The 22,951-nt window shown below is 38.3% G+C and overlaps 2 protein-coding genes across 3 annotated transcripts; one reads left to right on the top strand and one right to left on the bottom strand.

The window, feature by feature from the left end:
- Nucleotides 1-1,007: 1,007 nt before the first annotated feature.
- LOC306852904 (general transcription factor II-I repeat domain-containing protein 2A-like) lies at nucleotides 1,008-2,804 on the bottom strand (the record flags this gene model as incomplete). The annotated part of the gene is made up of 1 exon (XM_079390023.1): nucleotides 1,008-2,804. The coding sequence occupies one exon, from the start codon at nucleotides 2,802-2,804 to the stop codon at nucleotides 1,008-1,010; it is 1,797 nt and encodes a 598-aa protein (XP_079246149.1).
- A 1,644-nt stretch (nucleotides 2,805-4,448) lies between these two features.
- On the top strand, nucleotides 4,449-19,896 carry LOC306853202 (palmitoyltransferase ZDHHC15B). Of its 2 annotated transcripts, none has more exons than XM_079390432.1 (12): nucleotides 4,449-4,607; nucleotides 4,924-4,950; nucleotides 5,139-5,233; nucleotides 6,230-6,350; nucleotides 7,913-7,982; nucleotides 8,088-8,120; nucleotides 8,256-8,376; nucleotides 10,814-10,946; nucleotides 11,145-11,271; nucleotides 12,832-12,944; nucleotides 17,932-17,995; nucleotides 18,249-19,896. In XM_079390432.1, the coding sequence occupies exons 1-11, from the start codon at nucleotides 4,490-4,492 to the stop codon at nucleotides 17,970-17,972; spliced, it is 999 nt and encodes a 332-aa protein (XP_079246558.1). In that variant the 5' UTR covers nucleotides 4,449-4,489; the 3' UTR covers nucleotides 17,973-17,995; nucleotides 18,249-19,896. The 2 variants fall into 2 exon arrangements, with proteins under 2 accessions (XP_079246558.1, XP_079246557.1); XM_079390431.1 differs by having other exon boundaries at nucleotides 4,481-4,607; nucleotides 7,853-7,982.
- The last annotated feature ends 3,055 nt before the right edge of the window (nucleotides 19,897-22,951 follow it).

Genomic DNA, 22,951 nt, shown 5'->3' with positions numbered 1-22,951 from the left:
TGAACCCTTGGTATTTCTAACTGACTCGATCCTAATGATCTGAGTGGTCTGTTCGGTATATATTCAGTGAGCATATCAGCAATATATTTAGGTCCTGGGCCATTGAGTGACTTATAAACGAGTAAAAGTACTTTAAAATCAATCCTAAATGTAGCTGGAAGCCAGTGTAAGGACCTGAGGACTGGTGTGATATGCTCAGATTTTCTGGTTCTAGTCAGAATCCTGGCAGCAGCATTCTGGATGAGCTGCAGCTGTCTAATGGTCTTCTTGGGAAGGCCGGTGAGGAGACCATTACAGTAATCCACCCTACTGGTGATAAAGGCATGAACAAGTTTCTCCAAGTCTTGACTGGAAACAAAACATCTAATTCTTGCAATGTTTTTGAGATGATAGTATGCTGATTTAGTTATTGCTTTGACATGACTACTGAAACTAAGGTCTGTCTCCAGAATCACCCCAAGATTTCTGACTTGATTTTTAGTTGTTTGACCCCTAGAGCATTTACCTTGAGAACTTCATCTTTGTTTCCAAATGCAATGATTTCAGTTTTCTCCTTGTTTAACTGAAGAAAGTTCTGGCACATCCAACTGTTAATTTCATCAATGCATTGGCAGAGGGAGTCAATGGGGCTGTAGTCATTTGGAGATAAGGCTAGGTAAATCTGGGTATCATCAGCATAGCTGTAATAGGCAATTTGGTTCTTCCTCATTATCTGACTTAGTGGGAGCATATACAGGTTAAACAAGAGCGGTGCAAGAATTGAGCCTTGTGGGACTCCACATGTCATGGCCGTCCACTTAGACTTATGCTCTCCTATACTCACATAATAACCTCTCCCTTCTAAGTATGACCTGAACCATTTGAGTGCCATCCCAGAAAGCCCGACCCAGTTTTCCAGTCTCTCTAAAACAGGGGTGGGGAACCTTTTTTCTATCAAGGGCCATTTACATTTTTGTAACATCCTTTAAGGGCCATTCTAAATTTTTGAACATATATCACTAACCTCTCTAATGCGATGGTTGGAACTGCTTCTCTTTGGCGAGGTGTCTGATGTTAGATGGCAGTGATGACGATGCTACTCGCAGCTGGTTTTCCAAGTTTGGGTCAGTCAGTCTTGAGCGGAATCGAGTCTTTGCAAGAGTCAGTTTTGAAAAGAACTGCTCACAGCAGTAGGTTGTCCCAAACAGAGATGCAAACTTCAGTGCATGTCTCCTCAGAATGGGAAAATCCTCAGAACGTACATACAGTTTATAGAACTCAAGCAGAGGGAGGTTGTTGTACTTTGCTTTGAGCTCGTCATTGCTTTGCAGCTCAATTATTTCATGTTGTAGGTTGTCAGGTACTTCAGATGGTTCCACATTAAATGGCGTAGCAAATATGTTCAGTTCATTTTGTTTACTTTTCATGTCCTGAAACCTCTCGCCAAATGCCTGATGCAGTTTTGCACACTCACCAGCATACTCAGCTGTCATAGCAGGCTTTTGTTCTTGTAGAGTAGGAAAATGCACAGTGTTACCCGTTTCCAGTTGCAATTGCCACAGCTTTAATTTCGCCTCAAATGATTTCACGTTTGAAAGCAGAGAGCTGAGAAGCTGGTTCGGACCTTGGAGCTTGACATTCAGCTCTGACAGGTGCTTGGTTATGTCCACCATAAAGGCCAAATCACACAGCCACTTGTCTTCACTGAGTTCCACAACAGGTTTTCCCTTAATCTCCATGAATTGTTTTACTTCTTCCCTCAAATTGTAAAACCGTGAAAGCATATCTGCACGACTCAGCCATCGCACCTCACAATGGTAAACCAGATCTCCATACTCGGACTCAAGATCACTCAGTAACTCTTTGAACTGGCGGCTGTTTAGCCCTCTGCTTTTGATGAAATTTATGGTGGAAACAACAGTTGTCATTACACTCTGGAGCTTCAGGGAATGTGCACACAGACTCTCTTGATGTATGATACAGTGGCATACAATTAAATCACTTGGATCAAGATTGAGACGACTCATTTCTTTTTTGACCAATGCAGTTAATCCCTTTTGCGAGCCAAGCATGGCTGGCGCTCCATCTGTGGCAAGGCCACTTAACTTTTCAAATGGTAATTCAAATTTATTCATTGCCAAAACAACTTGCTCAAACAAATCCTCACCTTTGGTAGTGCCATGCATGGATTGCAAAGACAGCAATTCCTCTGTCGTTTCAAACTCAGCAGTAATTCCACGCACAAAGATGGCTAGTTGGGCGGTATTAGTTATGTCCGTTGTTTCATCGCAGGCCAGAGAGAAAAACTGGAATTTTTTTGCAGTGTCATTCAGTGTTGTTTCAATGTCTTGAGCCATATCAGTAATCCGTTCTGCGACAGTTCTTCGAGATAAACTGACACTTTGGAAGAGTTTTATTTTGTCTGGTGCAAGCAGCTCCGCAGCGGCAACAAGACACTCTTTCACGAACTCTCCTTCTGAATGAGGTCTCAGTTTCTTTGCTATTAGCTCGCTCACCACAAAACTTGCATGAATAACGTTCTCCCTGTCAGAATGCGGTCTTGTGAAAACTGCTTGTTGGGCACTCAAACTCCGCCGAAGAGTGTTAACTTTATCCAAGCGCATTTGTCCTTGCAACTCAATCAGTTTAGCATGCTTCGAGCTGTAATGACGCTCGAGATTGGCCTTTTTCATCACTGCAAGCGCATCTCCGCAAACTAGGCAGACTGGCTTGCCTTTGACTTCAACAAAAAAATAATCGTTTGTCCATTTTTCTTGAAAAGCACGACATTCTGCATCTACTTTTCTTTTCTTGCCTGTCGCCATGATGCTTATCAGCGACGACAACCGTGAACGTTACGTGCATGTTTCACGTTCACGCTGACTGTGACCCAGACAGGCAACCCTATTTCATATAATTATAAATTATCTATAATATTATATTTCAATTTTTTTATATATATATCTGTCATTTTTCTATCACAGGAAAATTAATTGCTGTGTAGCTTTTTTTTCTCTCTCTCTCTTCCTGAGGGAGGAGGGGGGATTTTGAATTGACTGATGGGCCGGATCAAACTGTCTCGCGGGCCGCATACGGCCCGGAGGCCGGACGTTCCCCACCCCTGCTCTAAAAGTATGTTATGATCGACAGTGTCAAACGCAGCACTAAGATCTAGTAGTACCAGCACTGATATTTTGCCAGAATCAGAATTGACGCGAATATCATTTATTATCTTAACGAGTGCTGTCTCTGTGCTGTGATGTGCTCGGAAACCAGATTGAAAATTGTCCAGGTATCCATTTGACTTTAAGTAGTTGTTCAGCTGATTAGAAACTACCTTTTCAATTATCTTACCTATGAAAGGAAGATTTGATATGGGTCTATAGTTGCTCAACATGGTGTTATCAAGATTGCGCTTTTTCAGAAGGGGCTTAACAACTGCAGTTTTAAGGGAGTTTGGAAAAGTCCCAGAAAGAAGTGAGGAGTTCACCACTTCTAAGAGATCTGCTTCTAAACAGTTAAGCACATTTTTGAAAAAGGATGTGGGAAGTGTGTCAAGATAGCAGGTTGAAGATTTAAGGTGCTGTACTATTTCTTCCAAAATTTTGTTATCAATTTCTTTAAAAACACACTGTGTTCTTATACATAGTGACAACACACTGTCACTATGACCTCTGCATAACTTGAGGATGTGCCAATCGCCTTTCTGATATTATTGATCTTCTCAGAAAAGAAGGAAGCAAACTCATTGCATTTGCTGTCGGAGAGCATTTCACTGGGAATCTGACTTGGGGGGTTTGTCAGTCTCTCAACAGTCGCAGTGTCAACAGTGTTGTTTAAGTTACTGTTTATAAGGTTTGAGAAGAAGGTCTGTCTAGCTGTGGCTAGTTCCACATTGAAAGCATGAAGGCTGTCTTTATAGATGCTATAGTGGATTTCGAGTTTCGTCTTCTGCCACATCCGCTCAGCTTTTCTGCATTGTCTTTTCATGCTCTGAACTGCTGTTGATTTAGATAGATAGAAATTAAAATGCTTTAAATGTTCTAATCAATTTACACTCCATACCCGTTATGACAATTCAAATAAATAAATAAAAATACAAATAAAGTGTTGTTAAAAACGTATGTGCTACAAATAAATAAAATATAAAGATACAACGTATTTACTTATATTTTAACAATTTATTTGTATAGTTTTTTTTTTTTTTTTTTTTGCAGTTCTCGTATTTAAACGACTTAATTCATATGATGTTGTTCTCATTGTGCAGAGTTTAGTGTGCTTGGCCACAGTGATTCATTTCGCAAAGACATTTTGCACAAAGTTATTCAGTGCCATGGCTTGCTATGAAGTGCACTTGCTGTGACACACAGTAGCTGTTCATCAAGGGATCGTGTTGTAGGAGATGAGCAGGCGTACTAGTGGATGCCAGAGCGGGTCGCTCTAGCTGCGGATGAGGAGAGCTGTAGTTTAGATAGACAGGCGCGCTAGCTGATCCCAGAGCGGGCTGATCATGGCTCTGTCGAGAGCACTCAGATGTTGTCAGAGGATTTTCTCCTGGATTCCAGTTATTATCATCTCCTCTGTGGTTCTCTGGTCTTATTACGCCTATGTCTTTGAGCTGTGCTTCGGTAAGATTTCACAGTTGACTCATTTCAATAGGGCTAATGTTTGTTCGTCTGTAAGAAGGAAGTATCATGTTCAGTCCACAGTGGTTCGTCGGTTTGTTTTTGTTATTATCGCACAAAATAAATCGGTTTGAGTCTTTGGCTCTTTTAAATCCCTCTGATATTGCGTTATTTACATGGACTGTGTCTCAAAACCTAGTGAGCTGCCTGACTAGACACTAAACAGGCCGTGGTTTGAGTCATTTCTGCCTAGTTAGGCCAGTCACAGGGCTTTGAGACACAGCCAGGATGTTTCTGATCCTGATTCTGTGTTTTTCAGTGACCCTCACTAATCATCTGGAGAGAGGTGAGTGATCTAGACTAACCTACCTGAGCTTGGGAATGGGCTTTTGTTGAAATGTGGTGTTCACACATCTCTCAGTGGTGTTCTCTCGGCCACAACATCCACAAATCACTCAAAATAAAGTGTGCAAGTGTGGTTCTGTGTGTCAGCGATGACAGAAATGACCTGTTATAATGTGTGTTTTTCCACAGTGGCGTATTTGTTGATATTCCATGTCTGCTTCATAATGTTCTGTTGGACGTATTGGAAGGCCATCTTTACTCCACCATCTTCTCCGTCTAAAAAGGTGCCTGGGATTTATTGAGTTTGTTTCTAAAATAGTGTTTATAAGAATCAGACTGTGGCCTGTTTCATTAAACAAGTTTACCAAATAAGACAGGCTTATTTCAGTTAGTCAAATCAACTATATGTCAGAATAACTGAAGTAAGCCCGGCTTATTTGTAGTTCATATTCAACCCCAAATTCTTTGATTACTCATTTTTTTCGCGTAATTTTTATAATTACTTATTTTCAACTGCTTACACACAAAATCTTTACTTGTCACACAGTTTCTGAGAAGCACACACCAGATCTGCCTTCGAATCAGTTTTCAGTTTCATTAAACACTTTTTGCAAAACACAGCACACAATTCTCTCTGTAGCACACACAAATCTAACAGGAATTAATGTTATGGCAAAAGTGCTTGCAAATGTTTGCTTTTTAGTGATATTTTGAATGCAGTGCTTCATTTTGCATGAGATGTGAGGCATTTTGTGTGTGCAATTCTTGATTTGTGTGTGAAGTTTTGAAAAAAAAGAGGCAAAGTTTGAAAATGTGTGTAAGCAGCTGAAAAAACAGACAAACTTTTGTTACTGTATTTCTGCAGTTTTTGGGGCCAGTTGCATAAACTTAGCCTCTATGTTAAGAGAGTGTCTTAAGTTGGAGTTTGACCGTCTAGCAGTAGGCTAAAGGTTAACTAATTAATTAACCTAATTAAGGTCAAACTCATACTTAATCAGTCTTATTTTTGGATTGAAATTAGACTTTTCTGTAACTGAATTAAAAAAAAAAAGACCAGTCTTAAAGAAAAAAATGATAATAATAAGATGACTAACTTGTAAGACTAGTCTAAATCTGTTATGTAACCGGCCCCTGAATCACCTTTTGGGAATAATAAGAATTACAAAAAATAACAATAATAAACAAATAAATAAAAATGACAACTGTTGGTTGTCATTAAAACATCACAAGGCAAAAAATCAATTTCCTTTGAATTTCTTTATATTTTTTCTTCTCTCTAGTTCCATTTATCATACAGTGATAAAGAGAGGTATGAGATGGAAGAAAGGCCAGATGCTCAGAAGCAGATTCTCGCAGACATCGCCAAGAAACTCCCCATCTTCACGCGCGCTCAGTCAGGAGGTAACAGACACCTGTGGTTCCATCCACCTATGCTTATGCGCATTTTGGAATATCGGATAAAAAAAACGCTGTATGGATGTGCATAAATTAAAAAAATATGCACAAAAAACTTTTGAGTAGGATAAACTTTTTGTCCCATAAGAAGAAATGCATATAAACACATTTACTGAATAAATTCCACCTTGCGCATCGAAAAAGTCATGTGACTCTGCGCTATGAGTCGGGATAAGTTGACTAGCAGCGGACTGATCTCGTTCACAGCACCTATATGTATTGTTTTGGTCGTTCTGAAAAGCCTGAGCAAAGTCTATCATATAATTGTCTCGCACAACTGCGTTCCCAAACAGCAGCATCCGCCTCCGAAAGCAATGACTGCATTTATTGTGTTTGGTCTGCTCGCTCTGACACACAAGTCATTTATATCACATATGAAAATGATTATGTTCAGTGGCTTCTCCTAGTTTCTTAGTGATATTTAGTGCCACAGTTTACCAGGAAGTGATAGTGTGGTTCTCTTTGACTCGTTGGATGGAAACGGTGCTTTAGGGGAGACACTGCAGGCAAAAACACTGTTTTTCCATGCACCTGTCAAGTTTGAGATTTTGGGCTTTTTGGTTTTTCATAATGTATTTTTTCAGACTAGTGGAAAGAAAACATCCAAAAGACACTGTTAAGTGTTTCTTTTCTAGCGCTTTATCTGTGTCAATAGATTTCGATTACAATGCATATTTTTCTCAAAATGAGTTTTTTGTCCTACACTGAGCCATAAATCTCCACTTCAGTAGCACTTACACACACCAGACTTTACATTTTTATTCCTATAGTCTATATCCTGAAGGTTTTTACAGAGGGATTTGTTCATATGTAATTTGCTTGAATATATATTACATTGTATCCCCCCCCCCCCCCCCCCCCTCCCTCCCTCCAAAGTTGTGAAAATAGTGTTTTCTGTCCATTCGGGGTGGTGATGGCGCAGTGGATAAGACACATGCCTTTGGTGTGAGAGACCCGGGTTCGAATCCACTGTGAGACACCAATGTGTCCCTGAGCAAGACACTTAACCCCTAGTTGCTCCAGAGGCGTGCGACCTCTGACATATATAGCAATTGTAAGTCGCTTTGGATAAAAGCGTCAGCTAAATGAATAAATGTAAATGTTCTAAGCAATTATAGAGTGACAAAAATGAGATGCCCAAAACTCCCTCTGTAAAAACATTTGACTCTAATATGTCAAAAAAAACAAGAATTTTGAAACTGACATCATGTAGTGTTTAGATATCTGTACTAGAAATTTAGGGAAATTAGCGATTATTTCATTAAATACACTCATTTGCATATCTAAACCTAACATTTAGATAAGTAAGGCGATAACTATTAGTACTATTACTATGGCTGTGTCTCGCCTTTATTTGCAAATGTTTTCTACGATATTCCAGTTTTGCGCATAAGTTTAATTCGCATCTTTGGATGGAAACATGGTTAGTTACGTGCACATTTCCACAGCCAGTGTTTGCCAGTCCAAGATGCGATCGGATGTGATCTTCTTTATCTCCGTGTCTGTAGCTATCAGGTTCTGTGATCGCTGTCAGGTGATAAAGCCGGACCGCTGTCACCACTGCTCCGTCTGTGAAACGTAAGTCCAGCACAGGGCTCTCTACACAAAACACCTATTTTAATTAAAGTTACAGGACGCTTGAGCAACACGACTTGATTTCACTATGTTCCTGTGTTTTTGTAGATGTGTTTTGAAAATGGATCACCATTGTCCTTGGTAAATGGTAACTTATTATATTATGAATCAAGCAATCTTTTGTTCCCATTTGTGTTAATCTTATCTCATAATCAACATTACATTATATTTTGTACAGTCTGGATATGTGACCTCTTTGAATGATGTGCTCTTCAGGGTTAACAACTGTGTGGGATTCTCCAACTACAAGTTCTTTCTGCTGTTCCTGTCTTACTCCATGATCTACTGCGTGTTCGTTGCATCAACAGTGTTTCAGTACTTCCTCAAGTTCTGGGTGGTAAGTTTCAGCAAGACGTTTTGATGGAGCTCATATTATATTGACTGTATTAACTATAAGCATGCACATAATGCAGTGTTTTTGACCAACAGCAGTATTCCTGCAATATCATTATTCAGAGCAGCACTTAAAACACATGCATACGCCACAGTAACATTTGAAAGTTTTTAATGCAATTCAAACATGCCGTATTGACCCGAATATAAGACGATGTTTTTTATGTGGAAATATTCGTCTTATATTCAGGGTCTAGACATTGACTTGTCAATAATACATTACACGTACAACAATAGGTTGCGCCAAACCTGCATAAAACGAGTGTGCCATGAAATAATGTAATGTGTGTTTGTGAAAACAAAAGAGAAGCTTACAGCAGCATGAGTCGTGACTGTCATGTTAGCCTGATGGGACCACACTTCCTCTGTAAGTGATTTTAAATGTCAGACAGTACCCAGATTTGAAGACTACAATAAGATTTCACTTCTACTGTTAATGACATTTTAGTAGGCTACTATTAGATGGATAGCCTAAATGTTATATAATTCAGATGGGCTACCTGTTATTTTTGTAAAGTGTATATTTTTAAATGTCATTGTTGGTACATGACCATTGTTTACCATACTTTCAAAACTAAAATAGGAAAAATATGAACACTTTTTAACTATTAACTTCGACTTTTCCCTTAATAAATTCCTAATTTGCTGCTTATTAATAGTTAGTAAGGTAGTTGTTAAGTTTAGGTATTGTGTAGGATTAGGGATGTAGAATAAGACATTAATATGTGCTTAATTACTACTAATAAATGACTAATATTCTAGTAATATGCATGCTAATAAGCAACTAATAGGTGTAACCGTAAAATAAAGTGTTACTGAAATATGCAATATGAAAATAATTTAAGAAAAAATGTGTTTTACAGAGAGAAAAATAACCAACAAAATTTGGTTTTCATCTGGAAAAAGGAGGGTCAACTTATATTTGGGCCAATATGGTACATATACATAAATAAATTCACATACATAAACATATGAATGAGTTTGGTCCCTAAACCTCACTCTTCTATGCTCTGGTGCACCTGAACAGCTCTGGCTGATTTCTTTATTGATATGATGCTCAAATTTGAATGTAGTGTTTTAGGAAATCGATCTCACAAACTTTAAAGGCAGTGTCAGTAAATTCTGGAAGCCAATGTTGATATTTGAAATCACCAAAACAAACATGCCCCCAAACATGCCCCAAAAGGGTCTCGCCCCTATTTTGATAGCTCCGCCCCACATATACGTAGCCTACGCAACCCAGGCAACGATTAGTTCTGTGATTAGTACCCAGACCTGTTGCTGTCTGCGTTTCCATCGCGGTCTAAACTACCGAGAAGATTAGGCAAATAGTCTGGTGACATAACGTTAGGTCTGCACATGTTTCTCAATACCAAGTACGCAAATTTCGGACTTGCATCCTCAGTAGTTCGGACTTCACGAATTAGAATCGAGAGCCCCGCGGACGGAACGACGCAAGTCCGGTAATTCTGCAAAGAGCAGCGTACTTGATAACATCAGTCAGCTCGCCTTGGCTGCTGCAATCTGTATTTACAGACGAAATATATCAACACCACTGCCTCTTTTCATTTAATCATATTAATAGAACAATAGAATAAAGACCAAAGATTACCTGTTAGATTTATCCAAAACAAATTCTGTTTATCCACTACAGAGACATCAGAGCCAGCGGCAAATGTCAGAAGGACTAGCCGAGGTTATGCTCCTCGGTGATCGCGTGGAACTCACGGCTCCGAAATCAGCGAAGCACATTTTCAAATAGACGCTGTTTTTATAAATAAACCGCAGATTTGAGTTTTATACAACTATATTCTCGGATGAAATACACGCGTCCAGTGTAGGCAGGCTTTAGCTGTTGCGCCGCGGTATGTCTGGTTTGGTGTAGATACGGTGTTAAGAAACAAAGCAACCTCGACGTCCGATCGCAGGCATTCCACTCCTTGAGTTCTCTCCTGCGCTGGAAAGCTGATCCCATATTTACACGGGTCTTACTTGCCTTATCGTTCCGCAGACGTTTTCCTCTTGTTTGTTATCTGCCATCTCTATCTTTCTGTCGCTCGGCTCAGCTGTGCACTGAACGCTCTCTGCTCCACATCATGAGTAGACCCCTTACTGCTGATCGGCTACAAGATTGTTTTGGGACTCGGCCCCGACTCAGTTTTCTAAAACGTTTTTGACTAATTGCATACCCTGCCTTTAAAGGGATAATTCAGTCAAAATGATAATTCAGTTATAAATAATGATTATCCGTTTAAGGGCACGTACAATGATATTTGCATAGTTTGGTGCAGTGAAATGCATTTTTGAAAAATAAAAACGTTTAGGGTTGCTCTGATGTGAAATGTGTACATTTCAAAAGTTTCTTTGCGTTTTTTTGTTAGGGAGAACTTCCCAATGGCCCGGCGAAATTCCACGTGCTCTTCCTGTTGTTTGTGGCGCTCATGTTTTTTGTCAGTCTCATGTTCCTGTTTGGCTATCACTGCTGGTTGGTGGCTAAAAACAGATCCACGCTAGGTGAGAAAGCCTTTCTTCTTATGCTGAATTGCTGGGTTCTTTACCCTTTCATTGTATTTCTTCAAGAAGCAGAAATTTCATGAAACCGTATACTGTTTGCTACATTTTGATCTTGACCTTTGGTTAGCAGAAGTGATTTATGTGGCTCATATTTCTGGTGTGGACTGTTTAACCTCAGTGAACGTTCCTGTTTTTCAGAGGCGTTTTCTGCACCGGTGTTTCAGAACGGGCCTGACAGGAATGGCTTTAATGTTGGGCTCAGCAGAAACCTCCAGCAGGTGTTTGGAGAGGATAACAAGCTCTGGTTTATTCCAGTGTTCACAAGGTGAGCTCATGTCAGAACTGCTCCCAGTCTGAATGGGTGAGAGAATGCATTAAACTGATCAACATTTACACTAAAGACATTTATAATGTTACAAAGGATTCATATTTCAAATAAATACTTTGTATTCATCAAAGAATCTTAAAAAATATCAGACAGATAAAATCATTTAAAATATTTCCACAAAAATATAAAGCAGCATTAAACACAATGTTACTGTATCTATTACGGTATTTTAGATTACTGTATTTTTGATCAAATAAATGCAGCTGCCTTGGTGAGCAGAACTTCTTTCTTCTTCCTTCTTTCTTTTTTGGTAGTATATAAATGAATATACACTTTAAAATAACATCACATTGCACACAAATTTACAACAACCGCACTATAAAAAACCCCTAATGGACACTACCAGTCAAAAGTTTTTGAAGTCATATTTTTTATGTTTTTTTCTCTTTTGCTCATCGAGACTGCATTTATTTGATCTGTTGGGGATTAACAGTAAAATCCCATGGACCAGGTATGATGAACAAAGACCCAGAGTCATAATTAAATGGTTAAAGAAATTTACTGAAGAAATAGTTTGCTTTTTCATCTGCACAAGTCAAGCACAACCCTCTGCTTTACAATTCAAAACACCAGCAGTTATACCCTAACAGAGCTTGCTAATTGCATCAATGCATAAGTCATCACAATTCTGATTGGTTCTAAAACCTAGATAAACTTAGACAATTTCCACATATGGACGCAAGCTTGAAGCATATCTCCTGATGATGACTATTTAGGTGACGAGTGATCAGAAGTACGACGCAATACGTCTCTCCAAAGACGTATATCTGATCCGCTGGACATCGGCAGCAGAACGTTTGTCCTGGGACTGTCTGAGCTTCTCCCTGTACAGACAGATACTAACACACATACGCAGAGAAACACTTATCTTACGTCAAGGTTGCCTCGGCCCTAGACCCTATCGGGCATGGTTACACACACAATGAGAGCAGCTTCTTAGAGAGTAATAAGGCAGAATAAAGCCATATTCAACTTATTCTCTAACATGCATAAATGTAACTTTGATTAATAGAAATGAATACTTATTTTTAGCAAGGATGCTTTACATTGATGAAAAGTGATGATAAAGTGATTTGTTACAAAAGATTTCTATTTCAGATAAATGCTGTTCTTCTGAACTTTCTATTCATCAAAGAAACCTGAAAAAAATTCTACTCTGCTGTTTTCAACAACAATAATAATAATAATAAATTTTCTGAGCACCAAATCATCAGAATATGAGTGATTTCTGAGAGGATCATGTGACACTGAAGATGATGCTAAAAATTCAGCTTTGAAATCACAGAAATAAATCACATTTTAAGATATGTTCAAATAGAAAACAGTTACTTTAAATAGTAAAAATATTTCAACATTTTTCTGTTTTGCTGTACATTGGATCAAATAAATGCAGGCTTGGTGAGCAGAAGAGACTTCTTTAAAAAACATTAAAAATCTTAGTGTTCAAAAACTTTTGACTGTTAGTGTAAATATTTCCCCTGTGTTTGTCTGTCATAGTCAGGGTGATGGGCATTATTTCCCGCTGAGGACCCTGCGTGAATCTGAGAATCCTCTATTGGCCAATGAGGGGAAGTGGATGGAGGACGGTGGATCAGATGAAGAAAGCGCAGGTGAGATTGCATTCAACTTGAAATACATCTTTAAATACAGCAACTAAACTTAATATGCATACCTGCAAACTAGTCGCTTTTTGGCGAAATTCAGTTTTGAATCAAAATATGTCATTTATGTGAATCGTTTGGAGGGGGGGGGGGGGGGGGGGGTGTCTGGGCAGAGAGAGAGAGAGAGAAATTGCAAGCTCGTAGACAGGAGTGTGTTCGACCAAAGTCCCTTCAGGGCTCGCAAAATTTCAAAATCCCTGGTATCCCTTCGGGCAGGTACTCTTCAGATTTTGGTAGCCCGAAAATTAATTTAACTAGAAAAATAATTTCTTATACCATTTGACGTATTTAAAACTGTCTAAGGCTTAAAAACTCTTCAGTTTAGTTGTTTATCAAATTTAAGGACCCGTGGGAGCAATGCTCCTCTCATTTGTTTTCTTGCTGAGCAAAACTTTTCTCTATTGGGTTGACATTTCTGGCACCTGAGCAAAAGCATTCTTTATATCACAACTTTAATGAGCTATTTATGTCTGATTTGACGCTTGATGTGACTAAATGATGTATATTTTAGGTTTCCTGAGAAACATGTTTCCTGAACAATACACTGCAGCTCAACAGTTTGGATCAAGAAAGACGTTTCTTTTGCTCATCGAGACTGTGTCTATTTGATAAAACATACTGAATATTATTTCACTAAATAATACTCTGAAATATTATTGCAATTTAAACTAAATGTTTTCTATTTTAATATACTTTCAAATGTAATTAATTCCTGTGAAGCAAAGCAGTATTTTCAGAGTCACATGATCCTTTAGAAGTCATTCTAATACGCTGATTTATAATCAATGTTGTATTGATTTTTTATTTTATTTTTTATACTGTATTTTTTGGGACCTGTGATATTTAAAAAATAAAAAGTTAAAAAGAACAGTGTTTAGTTATAATAGAGATTTTGTTACAATATAAACTATTCAAAAGTTTGGGGTCAGAAATGTTTTCCTTTTTTAAAGATACTTCAAAAAAAGTTTAAATAAATTTAAACTTTATTCAGCAAGGATGTGTTAAATGGATAACATTTATAATAAAGACTTCTATTGTTAGAAAATATTTCTATTTTGAATAAATGCTGTTCTTTTAAACTTTTTATTAATCAAAGAATCAAAGAAAAAATAAACCGGTTCCAAATAAATATGAATCAGCAGAACAGTTTCAACACTGATAATAAATCAGCATATTAGTATGATTTCTGAAGGATCATGGGACACTGCTGGAGTAATGATGCTGAAATACAGCTTTGATCTCAGGAATAAATACTATTTTATAGTATAGGTATTAAAATAGGGAACCAATATTAGAAATTGCAATAATATTTCACTATATCACTGTTTTTTTTCTGTATTTTTGAAATGAATACAGCCTTGATGAGCAAGAGACTCAAAAACAAGGTCAATTATTAATCAGGTTTATAATATAGCCCTAACATAATATATTATCAAAACAAACTATTTCAACTGATAGAATAGAATAGAATACAAACTGAACCAAAACTTAAGCTGAGATCTGTAAGTTAAATACACTCACCTAAAGGATTATTAGGAACACCATACTAATACTGTGTTTGACCCCCTTTCGCCTTCAGAACTGCCTTAATTCTACGTGGCATTGATTCAACAAGGTGCTGAAAGCATTCTTTAGAAATGTTGGCCCATATTGATAGGATAGCATCTTGCAGTTGATGGAGATTTGTGGGATGCACATCCAGGGCACGAAGCTCCCGTTCCACCACATCCCAAAGATGCTCTATTGGGTTGAGATCTGGTGACTGTGGGGGCCATTTTAGTACAGTGAACTCATTGTCATGTTCAAGAAACCAATTTGAAATGATTCGAGCTTTGTGACATGGTGCATTATCCTGCTGGAAGTAGCCATCAGAGGATGGGTACATGGTGGTCATAAAGGGATGGACATGGTCAGAAACAATGCTCAGGTAGGCCGTGGCATTTAAACGATGCCCAATTGGCACTAAGGGGCCTAAAGTGTGCCAAGAAAACATCCCCCACACCATTACACCACCACCACCAACCTGCACAGTGGTAACAAGGCATGATGGATCCATGTTCTCATTCTGTTTACGCCAAATTCTGACTCTACCATCTGAATGTCTCAACAGAAATCGAGACTCATCAGACCAGGCAACATTTTTCCAGTCTTCAACCGTCCAACTTTGGTGAGCTCGTGCAAATTGTAGCCTCTTTTTCCTATTTGTAGTGGAGATGAGTGGTACCCGGTGGGGTCTTCTGCTGTTGTTGCCCATCCGCCTCAAGGTTGTGCGTGTTGTGGCTTCACAAATGCTTTGCTGCATACCTCGGTTGTAACGAGTGGTTATTTCAGTCAAAGTTGCTCTTCTATCAGCTTGAATCAGTCGGCCCATTCTCCTCTGACCTCTAGCATCAACAAGGCATTTTCGCCCCCAGGACTGCCGCATACTGGATGTTTTTCCCTTTTCACACCATTCTTTGTAAACCCTAGAAATGGTTGTGCGTGAAAATCCCAGTAACTGAGCAGATTGTGAAATACTCAGACCGGCCCGTCTGGCACCAACAACCATGCCACGCTCAAAATTGCTTAAATCACCTTTCTTTCCCATTCTGACATTCAGTTTGGAGTTCAGGAGATTGTCTTGACCAGGACCACACCCCTAAATTCATTGAAGCAACTGCCATGTGATTGGTTGATTAGATAATTGCATTAATGAGAAATTGAACAGGTGTTCCTAATAATCCTTTAGGTGAGTGTATAAAAACGTGAACATATGAATTCTTCTATATCTGTCTAAACATGGTTATGAAGTACAGTTTGTACAATACTCTTGTGTGTGACTGAACATGTTTCAGAGTTTTGTTACCCATCCTCCGCTATTTCCAGCACTTAATCAAGCCACTCTTCTTTAATACGAGGATGTTTTATTTCATGTTGTCTCTCGTGTTGAGCGCATCACAACTATTGAAGTATTCAGTTTCTACAGCAACTCTTTCATATCGTTCTCTTTCTATGAAACCGGCTCTAACTCTGTCGTGACATCAGCTCTACAGCGGTTTGCTCGAGCATTGCTATTCTTTCCCTTTTATTGGCGGCATTCAATCAAATGGCTTCCCAACTCATTTTTTCCCAACACATTATTTCTTCTGCGCGCCGCGGTGGAAGAAGAGCGCTCTCAGCTTCGGGGAACACTGCGTGGGAGCCCTGTATTTAAGGTAGCCCGTCGGGCAGGGCAGTGATGCATTTTGGTAGCCCGACTGGAAAACACAATAGCCCCGGGATGTCGGGCTAGCGATTTTGCGAGCCCTGCCCTTTCTCGGTTCGACTTGAAGCAGCACCATGCAGAACGATCAAAGCACCGCGAGAGCTACAGAGAGCAGGCGGCTCCGCATGCTTTCGAATCAATCTCAGGGAACTTTGATGTTAAACGCCGGTCGGTCTGCGCCTGCTGCTTCAAAATGAATACGCCTCATGGATCTTCTTCATCGTCAGTGAGGCAGACACAAAGTTCAGGATTTGTATTACAATATTGACTGTTTTTGCTCAAGTTTGCTGACTAAGTTTCAATCAAAGCCACAGCAGAACTGTTTTGTGTCTTCAAGCAACACAGCAGTGTTTCGTTACTGAATGAATCCACATTTTTGAACGAATCAAGTGAGTCAATGATTCCGTAACCCATTCATAAAGACAGAAGTCACTTTGAACGAATCAGCCGTTTGAATGAAAGACTAATGACTCGCTCATTAAAAGTCATTTACTGCCATCTACTGGTGCTTTGGTTTTATATTTAAAAGTATTGTTTTTTCCCAACATTTTTAACTTGTATGTTAAAAAATATTTCAAACATTAATCTTATAAAATTATTCATGCATCTGAAATTTTGTGGTGTAAATGCATTTATGCACCTCAGCTTCATCAAACAGTCTGTGTAAGTACATCTAATGCCACTTCAGATGCAGCTTCTGTTTCCTCTGCAGTGGAAAGATGGAGTTTGTTGCATATGTTGTCTTTTTCCTTTATTTTGTTGTCCGAGTGCACCAGAACGCTTCATTTAGATGTTAAATTCTCCAAACAAATCTTCTTGGGGGTGTGCCCCCAGACCCCCCTACAAGGGTTCAGTTACGAACTATGTCATCTTTTTGACCTCTTGTGAGTTTGCAAGTATGAATATGTAATTTTGTACTTCAGGCACATCTGATATACTAAATGTGCCACTAAATGTCAGTTCTTCTGCAACTTCATTGCACTTCATTGTCATTATGTGAGTAATTTTGGAACATCTGATAATTTTGCCATTTAAGAATAAGAAGTGCACTTCAGATACCTGGATGATGTACTTATTTAACTGGCAAAAAAGAAGTGTGGGATTTCAGACGCTTAATGCAATCTCAGCTTTACAGAGTGACTATCAGACTAGATGTGTTATGGTTTGTGAAACCCACCCACTGGCAGTTTACCCAATTGTATTCCGGCCCCCCGGGTTGCCAGTTGGCATAAAACACAACGGATCTGATTTCATTCATCGTCATGTGTGCTTGTTTCTGTTGGTTCTGTTGTTAAACTGGCAACCTGCGCGTGTTCAAAACTACATACAGTGCCTTTAACAATACCGGGTTTATGGAAGTTTGAGTTCAGTATCATTCGATATTTAGTCATTTGGGTAACACTTTAGTATAGGGACCAATTCTCACGATTAACTAGTTGCTTATTAGCATGCCTGGCTGTTTATTAGTACTTATAAAGCATATATTCTGCATGAGCATACTCTACCCAATATCTAACCTTAACAACAACCTTACTGACCGTTAATAAGCAGTAATTAGGAGTTTGAGGCAAAAGTCATAGTTAATAGTAAATGTGAGCATCATGTGTTTCCATTTATATTGTTGAAAGAAAGCTGCTGTTAGAGGGATTTTTAAACGAGTGTTAACTCTCTCCAATCCAATGTTATTTTCAGATGAAAATGGACCTTCAGTCATTATTAGGACGGAATCATAATCACCGGAGGAGATGGATACTTGGTGAGTATGCATTTTAGGGTTGAAGCAAGCATCACTATTACTATTGGTGTTAATACTGTTAGTTAATTACTATTAGCTCATAGGTAGGGTAAGTTATTTAGCATTTCATTTCTCAAAATGATCTGGTCCTTCACAATAGTGATCCTAGCAACACTACTCAGGATAAAGATCTAGTAATCTAGCATTGAATCTGCTCCGTGTTATTTGCTCATCTGTTTTAACACTAGCATTGGCTTCTTGTTTCTTGTACTAGTGGGATCCTGATTGACTTTAGCATCATGTTTAAAGAACGCACCAGTCCTTGAATGAGATGACTGCATTCCGAACCCTGGATCATTCCAGAACAGCCTGTTTTTAGAGAGCCAAATATATTGGGAAGAGGGAGGACTTTCTTGTATTGCTGATTACTTACAACTCATGCTGAATCTGATCAAGTCTATTGCTCATCTTTTATGAAAAGGAGAGCCACGGGACAATCACTGGCATTTCCAGATGTCATAGACCTGCTGGACTGATTATTATCATGCTTTGATGAGAACACATGGACATCTCTGATGAAATATGACATACCAATATCTTAGTAGGAGGTGTTTCTAGGATGTTTCTGTTTTTTTTTCTTCACATAGTGGGATAAATCTTTGAAAACTTGGACATGTCCAAATCATACTTCACCCCAAAAACAAAGTGAGATTAAAATAAGCCTGTTCATGAACATATTATTTTTAATACTTATATATGAAAACATGTGAAAATGCAAATTTGTATTTATTATGTGTAAATTGTGAAGCATTTATACTTTTTGCTAGTATTTGCTATCCTACCTTTAATCTCGAATTAAAAGCAGCGCGGTAAATCAATAAATGATTCAAATAACAATAATAAAAAAAAATCAGTATAGCAATAACGAGACTTTAATAAGAACTTTAACAGCAAAACTACCAATTCAAATATCTGGATGCATTACAGTAATGAGAACTGGACGGGAAATGTGCTTAATTATAATATCACAAAATACAACAGGTTTTTTGTTTATCATACACAATAAAATTCCTTTTATGAATTCCCTTTGATTTTGGGGTGATGTATATGTTTCGAGACACATTCATCTAATTCAAACAGAGAGGTGTGTGTGTTGTGGGTGTGTGTGGGGGGGCACCATTAATACAAGTCTCCATACTGAGTCGGTAACAGGTCAATCCTATGCATTTCTCCTCTATATCACTGTCTTTGGCTGATATTTTTATTGAGCTTGTTTTAATCCCCCATGACTGATTCAGACTGTGGCTGTTTTCCTGTGGCCAATAGCGAGCAGTCTGGATTTCCTTTGCATTGTGATGCAGTATAAAGACATTTTGATACCTCTCTCTCTGTAAATATTTAGGAAGAGACTGCTGAGGTCAGTATTGTTTAAGACTTGTCAAACCTAGTATGAAATATGTATAATGTATTACCATAAACACACGAGGCTGTTTTCAGATGATGAGACTGTGCTGTGAAAGCTATTGCCTTGTTTTCCTCTAGATATGGCGTCGCAGTATCGTATTGTATTGTAAGTGGGCGAGTAATCCTTTTGAATTTGAAGTTGGCCCGTTTGAAAGGTATGTTTGAGTCCCGTCTGTGTGGCCCTCTTCAGATACTGTACTGTCTGCATAAATAACTGATATGGTTCTGGCTTATGAGGATCCTAACTAGCCAATGCTTATCGTTTGATTTGCACTGCCCCTGACCTGAGGGCGATCATTGCTTCCTTTGAGTGTGTTTGCGCTCAAACACTTTCCTTTAACTCCATATCCACTACATGTTTGTCTTCACATGCCAATGTTTCTCCAATGGTGCAAAATATGTATTGTTTGAAAGTTCTGTCTGATGATTAAATGTCAACAGTCTTTAAATACTGTACTTACTTTGGTGATCTTCACTTCTTGAACTCTAATATCATTAAGCATGCCCTTTAAGAAATCACACATCATGACTGGAAAATGTTATATATTTATTTTCATTTATTTGTCTTTCAGAATGTTTCAGGGTGAAAGGTCAAATGCAAAATGGATGATAGCAGTCTCAACTGGCAAAGATCACGCCACATTATTAATACGCAACACTAGTTTGCCAAGATCATAAGTAACTCTTCACAGCCTGTTCTTTAACTAAAGTTTTATTAAGCCCATGTAAAAGTAAACACTGATAGAGATGTCTGTTTGAGCTATCCAATATTTTGTCAAAATATCAAAACATTATGTCTGAAACGGCCAATACCACAGCTCGAAAGATGAAAAGAAACCAAAATTATATAAAGCATATTAGACTTAGCTATAAAGACTTTAAGGAAAACCTAAGAATTACAGGCAGACTAAGATTACAGTTTTTTTTTTTTTTTTTTTTAAGAAGCTGAAAGACTTTTGCATTTAATCCTTACAGAATTATTAGGTGAAAATGACAGGCGTGAACTGTCCATTATTGCTTTATTTTGGAAGCCCATCTTTGCCGTTCAGCACTTGGCTATCTACCAAACACTACTTTCCCTAGCAGCTCTGCAATTATCATTGAGGGCTGGATGTTGAATGAATTAGTCGTGTTGAACAGAGTTCAAAGGTCAGCTGGAACAGATCAGAGAGGTGGCAGCTTTCTGGTTCCACAAAATGGCAGTTAATGATGAATTCTCAGCAGGCCAGAATATTCATGTAAGATAATAGGACTTTCTCTTTTTCACGGCAAAGCATGATAGGATCATTCTCAGACCTGCCATATTGCTCAGAAATGGCAACATTTCACAACTCTATCTGTCTGTCTGTCAGTATAACAATAGTCTGCAATTATTAATGCTAAATATAACAAGACAGAAGTAAAGCATTATAACAATCAGGCATCAGTCTATCTATCTGACAATACAGGGTAAGCGTACCCATTCTTACCTAAACAGTCTGCGCTTTTTATATTTCAGCGGTTCTTTAGCCTATTTAAAGTCACAAATGTATATATTTTGTACTTGTTGTAAATCCGTTCTCGTTACCTTGATTACAGTATGGCGCCCATCAGATCAGCGGACGGAGACAGCTCAGCACGCAGTAGGCCTATGCGTTAAAACAGGCTAGTCTTTTTCAGCTTTATTTACTAGTGGCCTACGTTATTGTTCCAGTTGCTTTCAACAAATAGATGAACTTGTTACTGTTCATCGCGTGTGAATGCACATTTACTGGAAACATTTGACCAGTATTTGGACTTATCTTTAAATGCCTTTTATATAGAGACTTTGTTTTACCGTTGTGCCAGACCTAGACTTGCTATCTAAAACTATGAACATTTATTGTAACAATATATATTTTATGTTTTTACATCATTTTATCAGTTATTTTGTTCACACCACACTGAATAATTTTGCCACTAATAAAATATAATCAAGTTAGTGTTGCCAGCTTACCAAAGAGACAACAGTTCAAGTTCAAGTTTATTTGTATAGCGCTTTTTAGGTTTCAATCGTTGCAAAACAGCTCTACAGGAATTTAAGTTTCCACAATATATTTATATATTGCAGAACCTTAATATATTTAACTTATGGCACAATGTGGTAATTCTGTATGTTGTCTGAGCGTTGAGTCCTCTGAGGGGTTGGCATTATCTTTTCTCAGGTGTTCGGTCATCTCAGATCATTTAAGGGTTGGATCCAGACTGAAGCTTCTGTCTTTCCTAGTTATCACGGGATGTTAATCAACAGAGAAACAAATAGAGACATAATTAGCATAGCTGCTGTTCCATCTAAGCAAAAATGATTTGTTCAACCCAAGCTAAAGAATAATAATAATGTACATTTGATCAGATATAACTGCAGTACAAGATTATAAGATGCATTATGTGAATGCTTGGCTAAAGAGATGTGTCTTTAATCTAGATTTAAACAGAGAGAGTGTGTCTGAACCCCGAACGTTATCAGGAAGGCTATTCCAGAGTTTGGGAGCCAAATGTGAAAAAGCAATACCTCCTTTAGTGGACTTTGCTATGCTAGGTACTACCAAAAGTCCAGAGTTTTGCGACCTTAGGGAGCGGGTTGGATTATAGCGTGGTAGAAGACAAGTTAGATACGCAGGAGCTAAACCATTTAGGGCCTTATAGGCAAGTAATAATATTTTGTAAATGATACGGAACTGAATAGGTAGCCAGTGCAGAGACTGTAAAATTGGGGTAATATGATCATATTTTCTTGATCTGGTAAGAACTCTAGCCGCTGCATTTTGGACTATCTGTAGCTTGTTTATTGAAGATGCAGGACAACCACCTAGCAGTGCATTACAATAGTCCAGTCTAGAGGACAACAGTTCAGTGAAGGACATGCTCAGATGAAATGAGATGTGCGTGGAAAACAGAGGGCATAAAAACAGGGTAAATTTGCTCATTGATTCTGCAGGTTTTCAAGTTTAAACGTTCACAGTGTAAAAATACATACATAAATTCATTCATTCAACTATTGTTCAGTATTCCACAGCTTTTTATTTACATTCACTCAGCTTCTCTGCCCAGCATCTTGTGAGTTATGCCCAACTTTAAAGTGTATGTTTGCTTAACTAATTTTCTACTTCGTTCAAATTAAATGTATAAATCTAATGTGATGATTGTCAATTAAACATCATCTTTGCAGACAAAACTGAAACATTGTGTAGAGTAATGGCATAAAATGATTTATTTAAAAACAACAACAAAACACCTATTGCATATTATTTGACCTCATGACACTTGAATCTGACCTTTAAACAACATCAGCTTGGAACAGTGTCTGTGTGAATTTGAGCTCAATTAAACATCTCTCTGGTCTGCCTCTCACATCACCACCTCAAAGGTTTGTAGCACTTTTGGACAATGATAAAATACTACAAGTATATTAAATATGACAATACATGTAGTAAAAAACTGAAGAGTGATGCTGCCACATGTGACAGATGATGTGCTTCCTCCAGATGGCTGTGC

Source organism: Barbus barbus, assembly GCF_936440315.1.
Source record: "Barbus barbus genome assembly, chromosome: 33".
Taxonomy (NCBI): domain Eukaryota; kingdom Metazoa; phylum Chordata; class Actinopteri; order Cypriniformes; family Cyprinidae; genus Barbus; species Barbus barbus.
Note: the sequence above shows the minus strand (reverse complement) of the source record. Positions and strands in the feature narration are given on the sequence as shown.